This window comes from Streptopelia decaocto (assembly GCF_964273445.1).
Source record: "Streptopelia decaocto genome assembly, chromosome: 11".
NCBI lineage: Eukaryota > Metazoa > Chordata > Aves > Columbiformes > Columbidae > Streptopelia > Streptopelia decaocto.
Window position 1 is genome coordinate 8,810,776 of NC_138666.1, and position 21,621 is coordinate 8,832,396.

The following is a 21,621-nucleotide window of genomic DNA, read 5'->3' on the forward strand; positions in this document are numbered from 1 at the left end:
GTGAAAGTGGGGCTTTAGATGGCAAATCATTGCAGGTACCTGAACAGATACTGAATAATCTACTACTGCTTTCTTGTTGTGGTCAAACTTTGCCTCCCTAGCCTTCAGATTCTCATTTTGTAACCATGGCATGGTGATGACAGGCTGCAATTTATCTCTTTTACTTAGAGCAATGGGGGAGTTTCTGGTATTTAGCACAGGCTATTCCAGCCCTTTAGCAGTGTCAAGGTTTTTTTTGGAGTCCTCTGTTACTGCTGTATTGTGTTCAGGAAGGTCTACACCCAGACAAAAGATAAAAGCCCATACATCCTTTATTTGAGCATTTCACAAATAAATTACAAGTTTCTTTGCAACCACATCATAAATCAAAACGTTTATTTACACCTCAGAAACAGCAAGCAATTCAGCAACTAGGGCCCAAAGGAACGTTTAATTGGAAAAGTAGCTCAATTAAGTATCTTTAAAATAAAATAAAATATCTTCCTCTTTGCTTGAATTTTTAAAAAAGAAAGAAAATCATAAAGAAGTATCTTGGTGGTAAATTAAAGAGACAGACTATGTTATGGGGCAAATATGATTTTACAGGAGGGTTCTGTCTGAAATGCAGTAACAGCACAGCTTGTTTGTACTGAATTCACCACCACAGTCCACCAGACATGCTCTTAGTGCACAGTCCCAGGCAGGGGGGTGTGCGTGGACATGCACACAGGCTGTCTTTAGACTACATTCATTTTAGCCCCGAGTCACCGAATACAGTCGTTTGCTGATGCAGAGGAGGAGTGTAGTGTTCAAAGGGTGGATGAAGCTCTCCCGAAGAGCTGTCCCACTGAAAGCACAGTAATGCAGAATTCTGGCTACAAACCCTTCCCTTTCCACTACTGGTGACCTGCTGACACATAGACAGCTAGAAATGAGTCAGTAAACAATGATGCATGTCTTCAAATTATATAATTGTGTTATGAGGGGACAGCTAAAGGCAGCATAAATACAACATGAGAGTTGGGATAAGTCTGGGGTTTTGTGTATAGGTTTTTTTTGCACACATAACCCATGCTGTCCCTTAACTCATGTATTCATCCATAATTCATGGAATTAAACTGCTCATTCCAAGTCCCCATGTTGTATTAGTCTCCCTCCATCTGCATATATTTTATATATATATATATTTATATATGTATGTGTATATCTCTATATATCTACATATATACACACACATAGCAATTGTGCAACTAGTTACTTTCCACTGAGAATGTATGAGTGTATCCATTTCATTTGGACAAATATAAATCACCTGTAGCATATCTTGATGTGAGGTGGGAGAACAGTGTAGTCAATGTGTTATGTGTTTTACATAGCAAAATAGGCAGCTATATCTGTTTTAAACAGAATAGTTATAATGATAATTCCTAATGTACTTTGCGTGTTAATGCTAAAGATTATAGATCGTAGAGTTAGTGAAGTAAAATAATTGCTATTTTAGTTATTTATCTTTCTTGTTAGCACTGGACAGTGTATCTCTCAGACAACAGAGTTTCTAGAGATGCAATAAAGGGCAGATAGGATCAGAGATTTGCCTTAGACTTGATGTTCTCAAGGTGATGTGGCTTTAATATAATCTATCTTGTGAGGTGTTTTTTAAATGACATTATTAAATCTGTTCAGAAAGAAACTAAGCCTTCAGACAAGATGATGTAAAATTATTTGTGTACAAAATTCTGCTGTGTTTCAAGTGGCAGAATTTAAAAGCAATTGAGAAGAATAGTGGCATCTTTCTTGGTATTTCAGATATAGGACAAAAACCCAAACCAAGGCAAATTATGTAAAAGTTGTTAATAACATACATCTTCCTTTTTGTAGTGATGAAAATATTAGCTGGGACCCTACAAACTGACTATGAGTCCATAATTTAACAAATGAGCTTTGTATTGTAGTGATCCCTAAGTGACTACGCAGGAGACCAGGCTAAATTATTTGACTAGAGGCCACAGCCATTTCAAATAAAGGAGAAACCAAATTGTGCTGGGTGCGTTAGTGACACGTTGAAGTGGTTGGTGAAGGAAAGTGAGGTGGCTGTGGGAGGTGTCTAAGCTGTAGGTTTCTCTGTATGTCACAAAAGACAGACCTTTGATAATATATAAGCACTCAACTATCCTGTGATAAATATTGCTGCTTTACTGTTCACAGCAGGCCAGGAAAAGCAATGTGTGGGGAGGTTTAGATGAAAAACCTTAAACAATTCTAGTAATGGAGTTGCTCTTTGATTTACGCTAGGGCCAGAAAGTGTATTAGCCAGTGTTCCACTCCTACCTAATTTTCTTGATACCCATTAGGAAATTCAGCTGTTTTCCCTTTGTTTTCATTTTCAGACCTACAGTTCCTCAACAAAATGTACATTAATAAATGCATATAGGTGTGTGGTAAAAGCACACACGAGGTGTACAGATAGGGCTCAATTAGCAAGTACAACCACCAGTGAGGCCTTTGTCTTGCTAATAAACTCCTCTTTGATTAACTGCTATACCTAATTTGCGTTTTAAGAGCAGATACTCTTTTCAAGTGAAATGGTTTTTTGCATAAGAAGTTCTGTGCATGTTATGAAATGAAAAAAACAAGTTCACTGCCTTTCTGACTCAGGACAATGTTGTATGTCTACAAATATAGACTGAAATATACGTTGTAGTGGCCATAACAACAGCAAGCTTGCCTGAACAAATATGTTAAGCATAATTAACTATAAAAATATGACAACCAATTTATTAACTTTTCTACTTTTTTTGTGATATTGTGGAAAAAAACATAAATTATTGTTTCTCCTTTATTTCAGGAACTAGGCACCATTGTTTTGAGTCAGAGCCAACAATCTTATTCAGGTAAGAAAACTGAGATTCTAATATTGTGTATTATATTGTCGCTTGGATAATGCTACAGGAAGTGCCCCAATCTCGTGGTTAAAAGTTTTTTTTCTCATGTACAGAGGAAGAAACTTTAACATGGCAGCTTCAGCTTCTCTTTGCGTGCTTAGGTAGTCCAGTGATGAGCTCTGTCTGAAGTCTAGAGACACACGTAAAGGCTGGGAGGCACTAATCTAGGTGCGGAAATATTGCTAACAGCGAATGAAGGCTTTGATACATCTTGATTCAGAGTTTCAGCCATGATACTGACCGCTCTACGTGTCAAAATGTTGCAGTATTATCCAAGAAGATAGATCTCATCCTCGGGTACAAAGTGGTAGAGTCTTCCCATTGATAGCGTAGTTCCAGGCAGAAGAGATTTTTCTTTGTTCCTTATTTTGGATGCCCTTGGAACGATTCACCAAATGCTCTGTGAGCCTTGGTTTAAACCAGAAAACGGTGGCTTTATCCACTACTTGATAGAATTTACACTAATGTCAATGGGCGTCTCTCCAGAATTGGGTTTTGCTGGATAGAGAGAGGAAAAAAACAAGTAGGAAAGGAGTATTTGTGGGAGAGGATTTTATAATTTCCTTTATTCAAGATAGAGGTTTTGTAGATCAAAGCATAGGGTGCAGTTTATCTTTGGGTGCATTTGGATGCATTCATTAAATATATGTGTTGAAAATCCAGTAGTGTTATACATTTGTTCATTTTTTTTTTTCCTTTTGAAACTTTGCCCCAAAACTGTATTTTTTAAAAGACATGATTGTTGATAATAAAGCAGAAGCATATGATTATATTACAAGGCAGGGGGCAGAGAAAGAAAACTAGAAGCCTGTCTGTGTTAAGGTTTGAGATCAGCCACCTCCCTCTGAAATGCCTTAACAGAAAGTCCCACTGACCCCAAAGTACCACTTTGGTGATTGCAACACCCCCAGGAACAGGGGCCGTGGGGGGGTTCACTTGGGCAGGGCTGGGAGAGAAAAACAGGTTCCTGTCTGAAGGCAGTTTGCATCTTGTCAAGAAAACTACGAATGTTAGGAAAGTTCACAACACAAACTAATTTTTCCTCTGTTGCTGTTGTTAGTATTCCTTTTGATTTAAAAAAAAGAAAAAAAGATCTGTTTCATATTTGGTACAATACAGGAAGTCGGAGAAAAGCTATTGTACAGCAATTTTTAACCACCAACACACATTTAATATCTAGTGTAGCATTATGGAAAACTAAATGTATGTTTGGAATTTTTAACTTTTCCAAAAAGCTTTACTATTGAAACATATAAGTGGTGTGGAAGATATGCTCATAATCTCACTGTAATAAAGACAACATACAGTATGACTCGTAAGTACTGTAAAAATGCTAACTAAAGAATGCAGCTGCAAAGTTCTATTGCATAAGGAAGCTTTCTTGTTTAAACTTTAAATAAGCAAGTTTATTAAAATATTCTAAGACACCTTACCCTAGTTACTGGCAAGCTCTAATAAAAGCCACAGTCTGTCACTAGTATACGTTTTGTGTTAATTTTATAAAAATTTGGTGTGAGCTTTGATGGATCATTTACAATTTATTAACAAGATGATCATCTTGATACAATTAGAAGGATTTTTTTTTTAACCTTACATGCTCACAGAATAAAAAAGGATTCATATTCATATATAACGAACACCCTTTTTTTTTCTCCATCTCTGCAAACAAGTGTGGTAAGTTTACACATACAAAGAAATGCTCTTGTTACTCTTAACTGGAAACTGTGTGTACATGTGTATGTATGTATATATATATTCAAAACTATATATTTGTGTGTGTGTGAATATATTTATATAACAGGGCATCTGTTTTCCTCCTTGCGCTTATGTATGTAATGGCAGCTGCACAGAGGCTGAGAGAGAGACCACTGCTCTGAGAAATACTCTGCTTTTGCTGTTCTAATCAGCTTCTCATATGCAGACATCTACCTACTTAACCATAGCTGCAGAGCTGATCAAAGGCTTAAATCTTGTAAACTGCCCTGTCAAATAATTATCGGCAGGAACACAAAGACTTTTGCCCCTTTAGAATCAGGCCCAGCACTCCCAGCGCTGTAAATCCTGACGTCAATTCATTCGGGGCACAAAGAGAGCAGTTCAGACCAGAAACAAGCCGGTGGACTTGCATTTTTTTTGTTTGCTGAACCTGAGGTACGAGAAGTGACGCTGCAGAGCCCCGAGCCTGCTTTATTTGTTGTAGCGGTACGATTGCGATCGCTCTCTCCTTCTGGCCACACTATAAACAGCAAACACAGTAGGTTTAGCCATGGTAGAATAGTTACCATTCATCTGTGGCTCTATTATTTTGCTCTGTCCCTTCCACACTCCAGATGAATATTTTATAAAAGCTAAACCTGTCCTATAACTCTTCTCTCTATATAAATATATATATATACATACACTCATACATATACAAATACTAACCCACAGACAAAATATTTTCTGAACAGTTGAATAGCAACAAGTCAACAGATAGAAAAAAATTGAGTCAATCTGTTTTCTACTCCCCCAAGGTCCAGTTTAGATGTCGTGGTCTTTTAATATTCAGAGAAAATTCGCATAAACCTTGCGTCTTGCAAGAGGAATCCATTAATAAACAGAAGTTAGGGTAGAGGCTGTCAAACACCAATGTACAGTCGGACAGATTAAGTGAGGTTGCAAATTAAACTGAATCTGGAGCAACTGAGGCCTGGTAGTGAAGAACAGTAACTGTAAACTGCGATCTTCAGATCTGACGTTTCCTTTTTTCTCATTGCCATGGCAACTCGGTAGGACAGCTTCAAATGTCAGGAGTTCTTACAGACCTAAATGACGGGAGATGTATGTGATTATTACAACGCAGATCACAGTATCTTTTAACTATTTCTTTTTTTTTTTTCCCAATCACTGATTGAGTGCATATACATTTGTCAGTAATTAAATATAAATTGTCCACGTTCAGAAGCAATTATTTGTGAAGACAGAAAGCTACAAGAGGAAACACTAAAATGCCACCTGGGACCTTCAGAGACCTTTGCAGTGCAATTCAGGAAGATGTAGTGTGGAGGTCTGAGTGTAAATTTTGAGCCTGGACCTGATTCTCCCCATTTGACACCTTGATCATCTCTGTTAGTGCAAGAAGGCAAGTAAAGTGCCAAGGAGTTACTCCCTTGTGTGCACACACACTTACTTACAAGCAAAGAGCAAACAAACAAACAATATCTGTTGAAAAATGACAAGATTGTAGTGCCTTATAGTTTATAAATATACCAAGAAATAAAAGAGTTGGCATATTGTATTAATGTTGCTACAGAAATATAAAGCTTATGTGGATTGCCTTTTAAAAAAATAAAGTGAAAATGGCATAACTTACTTAATATTACCCATTAATAATACAAAGGCAGTAAGGAAATTCAGAAAAAGAGACCAGGGTCAAATGTAACATTAGGTGTAGCTAATGGGCCACTTTCCTCCAGTTTTGTTTGGAGACTAGTAAACTGAAAACATGTGGATTCACAGTAAAAACAGATAAGAATAGTAAGAATAATATTAGCAAAACACATAGCTAAGTTGGATCTGACTCCCCTCAAGTCCAACCATTAACCTAACACTGATATGATTCTTTATTTCACTTTGCTCGTGCATGCAGCTTTTGCTTTGCCAATTAAACTGTCCTTATCCCACAAAAGTTTTCTCACTTATCCCTTTCTGATTCTCTTCCCCATCCCACTACAGAAGTGAGCAAGTGGCTGCGTGGGGCTCGGCTGCCTACTGAGGTTACACCACCCCACTGCATCGAAGGATTCATGCTCTCTGTCCTGGAAGGAGACAACTGCTGTATCAAAACACAAAACGCAAGTTAAACATACACAGCAAAACCAATAAACACTCAGGAAATGTTTGTCTAGTATGCACTTGTAACATAATAGTCATTATTAGATGCTTGTGACAAGTTGAATATAATTATTGATAAGGCTATTTTGCTTTATCTGTTCATTTCTTGTTATTATCTTGGCATTATTTGAATTGACCTCAATATTAAATTCTTCCAGATAGGCTGTTTAGCAAGGCAGGCACCTGGATAGCACACGACAGCCTCTCCTTTCCCCTGCAGCCTGACCTCAGCCTGTTAAACAAAGGTAAGTAAAGCAAATTAAGCAAGTGTAAGAATCCATAGAGGGACTGATGGCTGTGAGTCGCTGAACTGATAAGTATCACTGAGATTTCAAAATAAGATATAATGTGGAATTGCTTGTCTTGTGGATCACTAGCATGCTGTTTAAAGAAGAGGTCTGACCACAAAATTAAGATCCAGACTTACATGCAGGAAATCTGTGATCATGACCGCCAAGGTTTCAATATATTTGGATTAAGGATTCCAGCTAGGACTAAATTCTCATAAACAACTTGATCTCCTGAGGTAGTGAAAAGTAAGATTTCACATCTCTGATCTCAGAAACCATCTGAAAAACAGCATTTCCAGATTGCAATGAAGCTTACTGTCATTAAAGGGCGTTTGTTTAATCCTGACTCAAAGGAAATAACAGTAGCTTTTGAGTTGGCAAAGCTACCCGAATCCCTAGGAGGTCCCTGGAAGTCTCTTCCTGCTAAGGACAGGCACTTGTATATGACCAAAGACCAGGAGCTGTAGCACTGAATTTCTGTACAATCCGTAGGCTGAAATTTCACCAGAGGAATCTGTCAGCACAAAATTTATAAATGTCACACAAATTCAAGCAGCTAATGACTGCTTCACCAAGAACTTGTAAATAAAGGGCAATAATTTAATGTGAAGACCTGAATAAAAGCTTGTATATTTTACATCATATTGACAGATATAACAAATGTTATTACCTTATCATATACCTTGCCTTTGCTGAGTAAACTATGTATTAAAAATACTTCAGCTTTAATTATGAATATGCATTTCCTAGGCTAGTTTTTAATCTGTTGAAAGCTGGCTTCTCTCTCTCACAATATAAGCATGCTTTTGGTTCTCCCTGTTACCCCACCTGCCTCTTCAAACACCATCCCCTTCCTTCTTCTTTTCATCTGAAAGCTCTACAGTCCCTGCTTAGACTCTTTCTACTGAAATTTCTTCCCAGCTTCATCCTTTCTGATCTATCAGCTGCCCTTGACCCATTTAATCATGTGCCTGGAAATCTGATGTTCCCTTGGCTCCTGTGACTATCACCTCCTGCCATTTTGCTGTGATTTCTCTAATCACTTTTCCAGCACATCATTCTGTGTCTTGTTCCCCGCATCCCAGGTTTCTGGGGAAACCATTGTTTCCCCCACTTTAATTTGTTCCCCTTCCTTGTGACACCATTCATACACCTTCAGCAATCACTTCAGTGCTGACAGTTCAGAGATCTTACTCTCTGTACCTGCTTTTCCATTTAGACTAAAATGTCAACATTTACCTCTGATACCTTATCGATGTTTAGCTGACAGCTCTGCACAGCTAAAACTGAGCTCTTAAAGCACTCCTTGTAGTTCTTCCTTTGCTCAGGACAAAACTATCATCCTGCCTCTTATTCAAACTCAAAAACGGAAACAAACTGGAGTAGGTTATTGTTATGGAATCTCCTATTTTAGGTCTGCGTATTTAAGATTATGTCTTAATGTAGAGGATTCTTTTTCACACATTGTCCCAAAGGGTTTTTTCCAGCCTCAGTCAGCAGTTTTGCAACATCTTCTCATGGCCCTTGACAAATTCAAGCTACTATGCTCATACCTGCCAGTCTTTTGCCGTACGGAGCATTTTCCTCATCTGCCATTTTGACAAAAACCTTTGTTACTGTGACTCCTTCACGGTCTCTTCCATACTGCGCTTTTTTTCCTGGATTATCCCTACATTAACTATTTTTCTTCTCATTCATAGCCCACGATGGTGGGTTTCGTTGACATGGTTTTGAAGAAACCTGTTTGGGCTTTTTCCCAGACTCTCCCACGTCATGCTGTCTTCTTAACATCTGTGTTTGCTGACACATCTACAAAAGGCTTAGCATTGGAGCCAAGACTACTATTAATTCAGCTCATTCATTTCACCAGCCTTAACTCAAGTTGTGTTAATATAATTATTATCTTCCAAACATTGTTTGGAAGTGTAGTATTTACCCCTGTGCTCATTAATGATAATTTGACCGTTTTGTAAAGGTGGCTTGCTAAAGGAGTAGCTTTTGGCTTTTAAAAATCAGATTCAACATTCAAAAATATTGTCTGTAAAATTTTCATTATTTCCTCATTGTTTTCTGTATAGGAATCATAGTTTTCTTGTTTGCCTTCCCCCCCTTAAAGAAGGACCAAATGACAGTTCCAGAAATGCACACGCATTGCCAAATTATTAGGGTCTACTTCTTATTTGAATCCCATCTCTACAGGTAAAGACCACTGACTTCTGGTGTTTATCCACTGACTTCTGGTGTTTATCCACTGACTTTAATGGGGTTGTTTTGATGGCTTTTTTTCTTGTTTTGGACCCATTCTTCTCTATTTTGTATCACACATTATATAAAGTTTGCAGCTGGGAACAGCACATAAAAGATATTAGTGTTTAATGAATACTGTGAGCATAAAAATGTGCAAAAAATGTGTGCAGAGAGCACATTTGCTGATCCATGCTAACCATCTCTTTTAGGAAGTTAATGCCCTGCTAAACCTGTGCCTGGCAGGTTTACATCTGTACACTAATAATCATTATGCCTAGTAATGATTTTATTTTCTTTGTATCAGCTATTAAGAACAACACTGTCTCCATAGCTGGTCTCAGCACTCAACTATTACACACCATGTGTTGTTTTAAATGTAGTTTCTCTCTCCCTACAAGTAATTTGCCACAAAGGTGTGTGTGCATCGTGGTTCTGAACAGGGTAGCTGGGGAACGCACAGGAAGCATAAAGCCAGCAGAGCTATATGGAGCTTCTTTCTCCAGAATGCAGTCCCACTGAAGTCTCTAATATGATCTTCACCATTTTTATCTCCTCTTCTCTACCTCTTTGACACTCAAGAGATACATTCAGCCACATTCCTTTTAAGATAACAGCCAAATAGCAAGATAACAGAGAAACAGGCAGGGTTATTTTTATGTGCTTGCTGTCTGAATTATTACTATTATGGTTAATGGGTCTCAGATAAGAAAGCACAGCTCAGCATCATAAACAGATGGTGTCTGTTGGCATTAGTACCTTGGCATTGGAAGATGGTGTTTGCTTTTGCTGGTCAAGAAAACTGGCAAACATTGTACATGTTTATCTGGAATATGTCCTAATTGTATGGACTGTAAGAATGCTATAGGAATATAGGTCTAAGTTTAGGACAGGGAGATTGATGGTGTAGAAACTTAAATGGAAGAAAACCCCCTTTCCATGCCCACTAAAGTCTGCTGGTGTTCACTGTATTTCGGAAGGTCAAAAGAGTTGTTGATGGTGGTGGCAAACTCCACAGGACAGATCTGAATTGTTATCTAGTTACGGGGTTCTGGATGGTGAATTGGTTTGGAAAAGGAGCAAGCCACCTAATACAGATGAAGTGTTACAATACTGACTTTTTCAATTACTATAGCTACCTGTCTCTTTCACAGTGGTCTAATTTAACATTTATTCCTTATGCTGATCCACATGATAGAAGAAAATAGAGGAAAAAAAATGCACATAACTCTTTAAGACAAAGATTTCTTAATGCCCCATCCTAGGAGAAAGGCAATTGGTATCATGTAACCCTATTCACTATGGTCCAAGTTGCCAGGAGCTCATATTCCAGCAGAACCATTCTAATCAGCCACTAAACAATCGTTTGCAAAACGATTTCTGATCTCAGAAAATGCTTTGGCATTTGCTGGGCACTGTCGCTTTCTCTGTTGCAGCCTTAGCTTTCTCTGAACATGTTTACATATTAGTGACTCAATTCCCTGTTTATTTTAAATAAACAGGTCTAAATTGAGTACTTCAAAGCCTTTGAAAGATGTGTTCCTTATGGGACTAAACTCACCCCCCACCCCATTACACAGACAAGGCTTCCTACATTGCAGTTAAAACCTCATAAAAATTAAAGACATTTAAGTTTCATGCTGACCCCCTGTACAGGAATGAACTTTACCCAAGACAAATTCATCCTCCAATTCCCATTTAACACAGAGAAGAAAGTTAACACAGCTGCAGTTTGGAGTTAAACTTATGCATGCTCCATTTCTTTCAGATTTCTTTCAATTACCCTCTCCTCAGAAATATTACATTAATCTTTGCATAATTAAAAGTCTACGTTACATCATGGACTTTATCAAAGCCTCGGTAATGTTAAAGATCTAATGCAAAAATGGTAGAAGAGATCAGAGCCATGTTTCTGATTAGGCAGCTAATCAACATCCAGCTACTTCTTTCCTGAATTTACCATCTATAAAAGGACATTAATTAGATACACAGTTATTAGTTTAGCCTTCCTGTAGAACTTAGGAAAATATAGCTGGTTTTCATTTACACCACTGGTTGATTCGCCATGGGTAGCTTCAACACCAAAAGTGTTACAGTGTTTGCACCACATCCCTGTAAAATGTAAAGTTTTGCACTTTTATGTAAAATAATCATTTAATAGCTATACCCTTCTGTGACCTCGCCAGTCATCCAAAGCACCATCTACACTTTGCTGCAAGTGCCAAAATCTAACGGTCACTGTTTTTTTACTACCGTGGTATTGTCTTCTCAAAAAAAGGAATCCTGAAAATTTGCAGCTTGAAAACATCATATATAATTAGTTTCCCATTTATGTGAGGAAATTATGTCAAAGTTCTTAATAATAGGAAAAACACAGTATACATTAGTGCTGTTCTTGTGAAATAATTGTGTGTCTCATAATTCTACTCAAAGCTCCAGCAGGCTTTCATATATCAATGTCTATATTTTAACTTCAGGAGCTAAATCTGCTATGCAATTGGCCAAAATTGTCAGGACAGAGCAGAAACATGCCAATCCAAACTAATCAGCCTGCACAGGGGAATAAGTAAGTTACTCAGGCTGAAGCCCTTTTCAAATGGTATCCATTTGACACTAGCAGATGATATTTCCAAGAGTGACTCAGTAGAACATGAACATAAGTAGTCCAGACGCATTCGATCTGTAGGTGTGCACTAATCTCAGCTTGAAATACTAAAAGAATCATGCAAAAGACCTGTTATTAAGCAAGAATAAAAATGAGAGGAAAGCATTAAGGTTAGAAGCTATGAAAAAGGGGGAATCAAATTAGAAAATTGCCACGTTTGGCTTCATTGCTATCAATCTATTTCAAAATTTTCCAAGAACTCATAAGCACAACAGCTTACGCAAGTCCTAACTAATGACAGACACAAATTAAGTGTATGGGTAAAGGCTTTAAGATGTAGTTTGAAATATTCCAGACAATGGCCTTTTAAAGTATCAGCTGTCTAGTAGAGAAGAAAAACATCATCATCACCCCACCTTTGGGCACAACACATCTTAGTATCAAATATCACATCTGAAGCTGCATAGCAAGCTGTCCACGTGGAGAGCACATTCTGACGTGTTTGCATGTTACAGTGGGGAAATAGCCAAGGACAGAGACAGTTAAAAGAAACAAAAATGCCATGGTGTGTAGTGGCTATTAATAACAGAAAAAAAATATTTGAGCTGGTCATTTATTCAGTTCTAGTTTTTAGTCACAGTCCACTCCAGAACGGTTCAGACGATAACTCTGTGAAGTTATATATTTATGTGACTCTAAGAGGCTGTTCAGAAAAGAAATACAAAATATTATATATCAACAGTTACTGTTGAGAACTGTAGAGAAAATGAAAACAGAAAATGTTCATTTGAATTCACAACACTGAATGGTCTATCTAACCAATCTCTTTAAATGTTCATTTCATGTCTACAGAATGACCATCAGGAACAATATTACAGCTCTTAGGGAGGGAGCTGTATTTGCTAGTAACGTTTTTCTCTTTTGCATTTCAAACACAGATCTTCTAAACTATCGCATTTTTTTCATGTCTATACTCCTGGAACATGTTTGGATGGTTTAGAATGTGCGTAAAATGCCATTTCCCACCTAATTGACTCAATAAAATGTAATGTCATTAAGTACATTTTAAATATGCTTATGTACAATTGAGGGTATTTCTATTTGTCATGTCTGTGTGACTGGGTATATAAACATCCTGTCTCAATTATGTACACGCGTATGGACTTCTGTGCCATTTCAAGCCCCATTAACTTTAGGTGGGCTCTCAAAGCCAAATGCACAACAAACTGCAGGACTGGCTACACCTGCAGGGAAATTAGAAGACTGGACACAAATCTGTGTTAAACATGAGATTCAATTGAATACTGTCTCCATTTGAATGCAACCCCTTAGCCCCCAAACCAGCCTTTCCCTACTAGAGTCGAATCAACCAAAATCTTTAAGGAGACAAATAATGGTATTTTTGTTATACACGCATTTGAGATAGCACCTACATTCACTGGTAGTTTAGCAGTAATAATAATAATGTTAATATGGACAAAAACATCTATAACAAATATAATAAGTATTACAGTAATAGTGGATATTACTGCTGTTATTATTGTTTTTAGGAAGTGAGGTTTATAACAATGAAACTCACTAAATGTCAGTAATTTGCAATTACTTGGGTAACACCATTTAACTGCTGTTTTAAGTACCTGCATGGTATGTGGTCTAATGTAAGAACACAACCTAAATTAGAGTAGCGGAAAAAACAAACCAAACCAAACCACCTTGGTAGTTTTTGAAATTCTAGCCAATATAGGGATATTTTACTTCTCAGAAATGGGAAAGTTTATCTTGCAAAATTTCCTAGTCTTGCTAATTGAACTTATTTTTTTTTCTTAACCAAATGCTACTGAAAAGTAGAAAATTGCTATAGAAGATTAAAGTATGGTAAAACAACCTAATTTGTAAAAAAAAAAAAAAAGTACTGTTTTTAACAAATTCACCTATCGGGAATGATTCCTCTGAAGCTTCCTCTTTGTTTTTCCCAAGAAAAAAAGAAAAAGTTAACCCCTGTTCCATATAGTTGCAAAAAGCCTAATGAAAAAATGAATAGTAGTTGAGCCCTGAAAAAAACTATACTACCTCATGGTCCAAAACTAAGTTGATCAACTCACAATGAAGGCTGAAAACTGTGAATCTGAGGGTAACAAATCTGCACTTGTAATGGAAAGGGCAATGACCTAAAAGGTCTTTTCCATTTGAAACCTGCGATGTCTCAGTGTTATGCCAGACAAGAAGACATTGCTTCAGCCTTCAGACATCTGACGTTCCTGTACAAATAACGTAGGATATACAAGAGATACAGATGCTTCTGCTGCTTTGAAAAATGAACTAGGTGAAAGATAACGCTGCAGTTTTAACTCCAGCTGTCTGTGTTCTGGTAAATTAAAATCCACTGTTTCATTGTAATTTGAATTTTTCTAATGGTTTCATACCAAATACATAATTTTCCAGAAAAAAAACCCATTTTTTTCTACTGACCCTGTAGCTACTTTCCTTACATCAGAAGAACATTACAGTGGGGGACAGCAGACATTAAAACAGGAAAAGTCAGTGGAAATTAATAGGAAGTTAAATTCAAGGGTATCTCCAAGGCTTCTTCGCAATCGTAGCACAGACATCTGTGCGAGTGTGTTTTTCAACACACCTGAGGCCTTTCACCCTCAGTTTAACTAACTAATTTCAATGGAGACACTTCCAGCTTATTTAATTTCTTCATAGTGTAATTTCCCCCCTGTCTCTCACTTTAATTTCTGTTCATAATAATGACATATTTCACTTAGTTAAGCTCAAGTAAGCTCACAACTTTGTAGGCGACTGGCCAAGTTAACAAAAAAAAAATTTCGTATCAGTGTTTGACAGTCAAGTAAGATATCAATTTTTTTTTTCAACATTGTTTAAATTCCAGTCTTTTCCTAACAGAAAAATATAAGTAAAATATTATAGCTAGTGTGAGTGAACTACTAATGGAATTGCTCTGAATTCTGCTTTTTCAGGACATGAACATTGTGCCTTTGGTTCTTACTTTAGTCCCTTGATTCAACACATTTGAAGCTAACTCGATCTTTTATGTTGGTAGAATATAAAGGAAATAAGAAATGCAATTATCATTCTATGATTATGCAATTAAGTGAAATAATTATTGTTAAATCAAAAGTCCAGAATTTAAATACTCCTTTAAATATTAATAATAGAAATAATTTCTAAATGATATAAAGCCTACTTTTGCCAGCCAGGGCAGTTCTTTCCTGGTCTCCCATAGGGCCTGAGGCAGTTTTTGTGGCCGAGTTCATTATGACAATATACACAAATCTGTTTTTCTCTTGAGCTATGTTTTTAGCTCGTTTCATTTTCTCGGTCACCCGTAGGTCACGAACTCCTAAAAGTCCTTTGATGTATGCCCTCAATTTGGCTTGTTCTGACCACATTCCTTATGGAAACCTACTCTCCTGTGTTGTTGCCAGTGGACTAAAAGAACAGCTTTACTGACCTCTATATAGCTTGAGAAGACATTGCTGTTAAATGATTGTCGAACATATATTTACAATGATTTGTTGTGAAATTGATGATACTTAAGCAAAATTTTCAAGGGCACCTCTTCTCCCTTTTAGGTATTGATCAACCAATGCCCAAATGAAATATCAGCTTGCAATAAGGGGCATTTCCCCCCCCCCCCCCGCTCTGTCCCTCATCCTTATGGAACATTGTAGATACTCTCTTACTAAAAATATTCCGGAGCCTTCCAGAGGGAACTTGTTCATAATTCTAGTGTGTTATTGAGCACATCACTTTGGCTGTGTTCATTCTGAACAGAAATATTGCAGCTGTGTCAGTTGAAAAGAAGAAATGACTGAGACAACACAGCAGTAAGAAAAACTATGGACAATCTCAGCCCCAGCACCAGACATGCTGCATAACGTGCTTTCTCCCACTTTCTATCCCCCTCGAGTAACTGATTCCTGTATTCCTCCCTGCCTAGGAACCAGATCTACTTTTGATCTGTTATTTTTCTTAATCTGAACTACTAAAATTCTAAATTATATCTGAACATTTTGGTCCTGTTTTATCAGCTAGAAAAAGCTGACAGAGGACAAATGCCACTACACTTGGTCTCACCTTAAACATGGTGTCTGCAGTAATGACAGAGGAGACTTAATATTCTTTCCAATATTTGTTAGCATTAAATCTTTTAACTTTGGAAAGTCCTCTATATGTCCACTATACATCTTTCCAGCCTGACTCAGCAACTGTCAGTGCTAATAATTTAGGCTAAGTATGAAAAGATGCTCAGTTTTTCAATCAACTTTGTATTTACCATGTCCTAATCCCACCAAACACCTTACTGGTTTATTGTGGAAAACCAGCAATCTGCCCATATACTTTGGCATCTTATATTTTCTATTTCTGGCTGACAAGAATTCCTAAATTTTCTTGTTCCAAGTATATCTAGCTTTCCAAGGCCTTCTGGGCAACTGCAGTCTGAAGCCCATTATCCCTCAATGTACTGAACACAGTAGGGCAGCTACGGAACAGGCAAAACTGCTGCTTTTTGCATGTGTTACAGTTTTGATCAGGGTCTTCAATTCTATGCTCAGATACTTCAGAAATCTACCACATATGACTTCTTCCATGATTTACAAAGGAGTCACATGTTCTAAGTGTAGATAATAATTGCACCATTTAAATGATAATACCAAGATGTTTTGCACAGGAAGGAGATTCATGCAGGGCATTTTTACCATGAGCAGCTCTTTCACATGGCTATCTGTCCTCACACCAGATGTCAAATACAAAAAGAAATACGTTGGCATGAATAGCAAAGTTCATTTGACTGAAGGATTTACCTCCTAGGAATAAGAGCCTCATAAAACATAAACACTGGGAGCAAAGTGAGACACGTAAAGGCTTTTGCAAAAATTAAACCCATAACTTGCCACTAGAAACGGGATATTTAATCTGTTCAATAAGCACTAAAGTTCTCTTTGTTTTTATGGCATCATAATCTTTGATTAGTCTGATAAATATTTGGACTATGCAAAACATTGCAATGGAACTAATTCCAGTTATAAAAAAACCCTATGTGTGAAAATGAACTGGGAATGCAGTGATACCAGAACATTTTAGAGAAGTATAAATACAGAATCACATTATTTTAGCTGGCTCCTGGCCTCATTTTGTTATGTCTCTATGTAGTCATTTATACCTGAGGAAAATTATTATGAATGTTGTTATCCTTGCTGGTTTTGCATTAGCGTGATTAGGTGGCTGTACCAGGCATGGAATTCTGGCCTCCCTCTGTGTGACTGGGTGAGCAAAAACCATACAATGGAATAGGAGCAAATTTGGGGAAAAAATTGTGGTGCTACGTTGATGATTAGATCTCTATGCCTGTCTGTGGAATTCACTCTCACAACAACTGTGTATAAAACAGCCTCTGCCAAAAGGGGGATCTTTCCTTCCCCTTTGACTCACTATTTCCATTTGGTTTGGTTTGATTGCTCAAACAACAGAGCAGAACATCACTCTGCTGGCAGATTATGTGTGTAATCTTACTCCACTCTTTCATTTAAAATTACAACTCTCTCCATACTCATTACAGTACTCTGAATGAATGGCTCTAGGCACGTGTGTATTTTTTCACAGTGTAAAGACTATTCAGTGGTACCTATTCTTTTACAGTAGGAAAGGGAATCCCTCTGTCATCTAGAGCACCATGTACCAGATACCTGTGATGTATATTCTGCCCATGGCTCAGCTGGAGAAGATCTGTAGGCAAGAGCAACTCAAGAAGAGTTTTCCAATATCTACAACTGCTTTTCCTAATTGAGTGTAAGGAAAATGATCAGACTTCTTTGTGGGGGCTACGAAAAAGCAACATAATTACAGTCGAAAGCAAAAAAGCTTTTCCCTACCTCCTATTCTGAGCAGATGCAATAATGTAGCTAAAGTTGAAGTGCAATCATGTCAGATAAGAAAGTAATTCCAGTGGTGAAAGTCATGCCTAGTATAGCACCAGCAACATTTATGAAGTAATAACAAGAATATATTTGAATCAATGGGCTGCATATTTATGTCACTGATGTGATAGTGTCACATACTGTCAAATATTTTTAACATATTACTTCTAACAGCTGAAGTCTGTGTTTGGTTCCAGCAGACTAAACCCAGAATAACTGAACCAAAGCCAATGGAGATACTTCAGATGCCACTGATTGGAACAAAGAACGTGAATTTGCACTTAGCATTTATATAGCCCTTTTCATCTTCAAAGAGCATCACAAACATTAGCGAGTTCTAATTCTCTTACAATGACCTTCATGTTAACCTTTTGAGATAAAAGTAGTATACTATAAGAAAAAATCTGACAAGATGTGTAGTCAAGCATACCCCAAGCCTCAGATGTGTAAACTATCCCTGCCGCCACCTCTGCCCCATGGTAGATTGTATTTCATCAAGAATATCAGGCCTTTCACCATGGCTCAAGTATTAATTCACCATACAGTGATATTTTACTAACATTAGATGATGGTAATTATCCTTGAATAACAGATTAACTATCACAGAATACAGCTATTTCTTTTTTTAACAGATAAGGAACTCAAAATAATACTGCATCAGAAAGTTGCTGGAAGGTGTCACGGGACAAGCCAGGGACACATCTAGGTTGGATGCTGGGATTCCATGGCTTTGAATTCCTACTCTTCGGTCATTTGGGATTTTTATTTTTTTCACTCCTTCCAATTCAAATTAAGAATTTTGTGAGTCTTTTTAAGAAAGCTTTCTCAGAACCAGCAGAATCTTCCTCTATGTATTGGTTCTCTCTGCCCTCCAACCCAGACTTGGGTGTCTCTAAGCCCAGAATCTTGAATAAATCCCTTATTTTCCATTTGCTTGTGCACTTTATCAAGAGGAATAGATTGAAGCAGACAGTATTCATTTTCATGCTGACCCAGAACAGTTATTGTTACAAGAACACCTTTAATCTCCTGTTTCTGTTTTTGAATTGAATTCAAGTGGGGAGAGATGAAAGAAAACGTCTCACAAATCTGCTACTACAGCTGGTATTTCTTAGTTTATCATATGCTAGCTCCAATTCTCTTTGATTATTCTTAAAATGATTGCTGCTATTTCTTAATTTGACAACCAGGCATTCACTGCTATTTTTTTAACTAAGAAGAAACCCTCTCCTCCCTCTTTCTTATACCTACTTCCTCAGCAAAAAAGCCCACAAACTTACAGCATTATTTTGACAATGTATGAATTTAACTTCTCCCTTGGTACATTTTCTTCAGCAGCGTATAAATGAGAAGCTAAATAATACTTCATTACTTACAGTTCAGGAAAAGACTTACACAATAAACTGAAGAGTGAGAGGAGGATAAGAGTCATGCTGATATGAAGGGCATCAGTTGCACTGCAGTCCATTTTGGATTTCTTGCAGGAACACACTTGTAATTTCAGTTCGGTGGTGTTAGTCAGAGGCGGTTTTCCAGAATCTGTCACTGAGATTGGGATGTTGTAATTGGCCTTTTTCAGGTTTTGAAGCAGGACGACCTGGGCATGCGTATCTGCAAAGGACAAGGTGAGAATTAGCCAAATAGTGGTTGGTTGGAAGGGAAGAGGAATCTGCAAACAATATCAGACATGCCACAGTTACTCATAGAAATTAAGAAGAAAACGAGAACACTCTAAAGAAAGGATTGAAAAACTGATTAGGAGGTAAGAAGAGGCAGTTACAGAAATTATTTCATGGGCTGAAAGCTAATTGCAAATGTGTTCCAAATCCCACCAAAAGAAAGTCTGCTTGTTTAAACACATTATTTGGTCTACAAATTATTGGCAGAACTTGCCTGTGGAAACTAGTGTACTGACGAAATGCATGTCAGCCCCAAAGCAACACAGGAGGGAAGAGTCTATCTATTTGACAAAGGAAAAAAACCCTTATTGCAAGGACGTACAGGCAAAGCTGCTGAACTGCTTCACCAGTTTGTGAAGGCAAGGAAGGGGAGTAATGGCCCCTTATGATCCACAGATCTGCTCCACCTGAGCAGCGATGGGTCATAACAGCTACTGGTACCCAAGTGCGTGTGGTAACTGTCAGGGGTTTGACAGGTTTGTGGTTTCATGACTGGAGAACAGCAGAGAAAATGACTCTTCACTTTGTCCTGCAGGCAGGTACAGACATCACATTCATCCTTTTTTTTTTTTTTTTTTTCTAAGAATAATATGAAATGAACTGCTAAAACATTCAATAGTGACCGGAATAAATAATACTTGCTAGAAAACAAATAGAAATAATCTACATTAAAAAGAAATGCAGTACTTTGTGCCCATAATTTGACATACAAACCAATTGCAAAGTATGAGTTTTGATCCTCTTACCAATAGTGTGTGGTCCCAGTGCATTTAGGTATTTTATTTGTGAAGAGTTCAAATACTTAAAATCAGAGAGCTTTTCAAGTATGTTGCTAAAGCCCATGCAATATTTTCATGCTGTCCTATAGCAAAGTCTTGTGCATCTCATGTAAGGAAATTCCATACCATGAAATATGGTAATCTTTATAAAACTATAACTCATTAGTAGCCTTTCTTTAATGCACAGCTAAAAGAGAAAAGTTTGGTCAACACAATAATAAGAAGAAAAAAGTTCAGATTTCAGAGAAAATGCGGACAATTAGTATGTCCCGCCAGGCAGCTGGTCTGGGCAAAACCAGCACGGTGTAAAGCAGCAGCAGTGGGTCCGTCCTGCAAGACTTTAATGCACACCGGCTCCTGAATTCGGATAATGGGCAACCTTAATGTGAATATTCTGGGATGTAGGGGTGGGAAGGACTAAACACGTAAGAAAAAAATGTAATAGACTTACTGTTAAGCTTGGTGATTCTCCACAATTTTTCTGGGCCAGACTGTTTACTCAGTTCAAATTTGAATGGATCTGTGTTGGGGTGAAGGTCTTTGTCTGATGCTCCTAGTACCACTACCCTGAGATCTTTTGCATCATCACAAACTTTTGCCAGTGTTGGATAAAGTGATGGAACGTTGTCATTGACATCCTCCAAGGTGATGTGTAAAGTTCCTGTACCTGTAGCAGGAGGGTTACCTATGTGGGAAAAAAACCAAACATGTTTATTAAATCATACTTCCATAAACACTTGCTCTTATTTGTACCTGAATGCTTGCAAAGGGAAATACTTTTTATAGTTCTATCCTCTGTTATATGACAATTATTGCTTTAAAAAACTGATTAGTCACTATTGTAAATTCATTGCTGTATTTTCAGAATGCACCCTGTCTGATTCTCTACAGTATGGATAATTATTCTAAGGAAACCTCTGGGAGAGGAATATTTTGAAGTTAAAACAAGATTAGGACATCTGGAAAATAATCTGTTCATAAACACATAGTGAGAGAAACATCATAGTACAAAACATCCCCTAGACAGACAGCACGGTCTTAAAAGAATCAAGAACAAGACAAGTAAGAAGAAAAACAACAGCAGAGAGGAATCCATTGGTATGGTGGGTGCCCCTGAACAGAACAGGGTCAGATCATCCCCAACAGCCCTTGGGACCACATTTAGTTATGTCAGCAGAAGTAAAACCTGTCAACATGTAACTCTGGAAAATGAGATCTTTTATTTACCCAGAGCCACCCTGTGTTAGCAGTGGAGTTTCAAGCTTTCTCAAATTATTTGCCAGCC

General features: G+C 37.5%; 1 protein-coding gene across 4 annotated transcripts in view; it reads right to left on the reverse strand.

Moving 5' to 3' along the window:
* Positions 1 to 293: 293 nt before the first annotated feature.
* The window catches only part of CDH13 (cadherin 13), a gene marked incomplete at its 3' end in the record, with an annotated part of 467,396 nt that continues 446,068 nt past the window's right edge, over positions 294 to 21,621 (reverse strand). For 3 of the 4 annotated variants that reach the window (XM_082062395.1, XM_082062394.1, XM_082062396.1), the window contains 3 exons: positions 20,788 to 21,021; positions 19,274 to 19,489; positions 294 to 5,725 (listed from right to left, as the gene is read on the reverse strand). In XM_082062395.1, the coding sequence (XP_081918521.1) occupies positions 5,718 to 5,725; positions 19,274 to 19,489; positions 20,788 to 21,021 (458 nt within the window). Of the gene's footprint in view, positions 5,726 to 19,250; positions 19,490 to 20,787; positions 21,022 to 21,621 lie in introns of those variants that run through there. The other variant, XM_082062393.1, reaches the window with a different exon arrangement.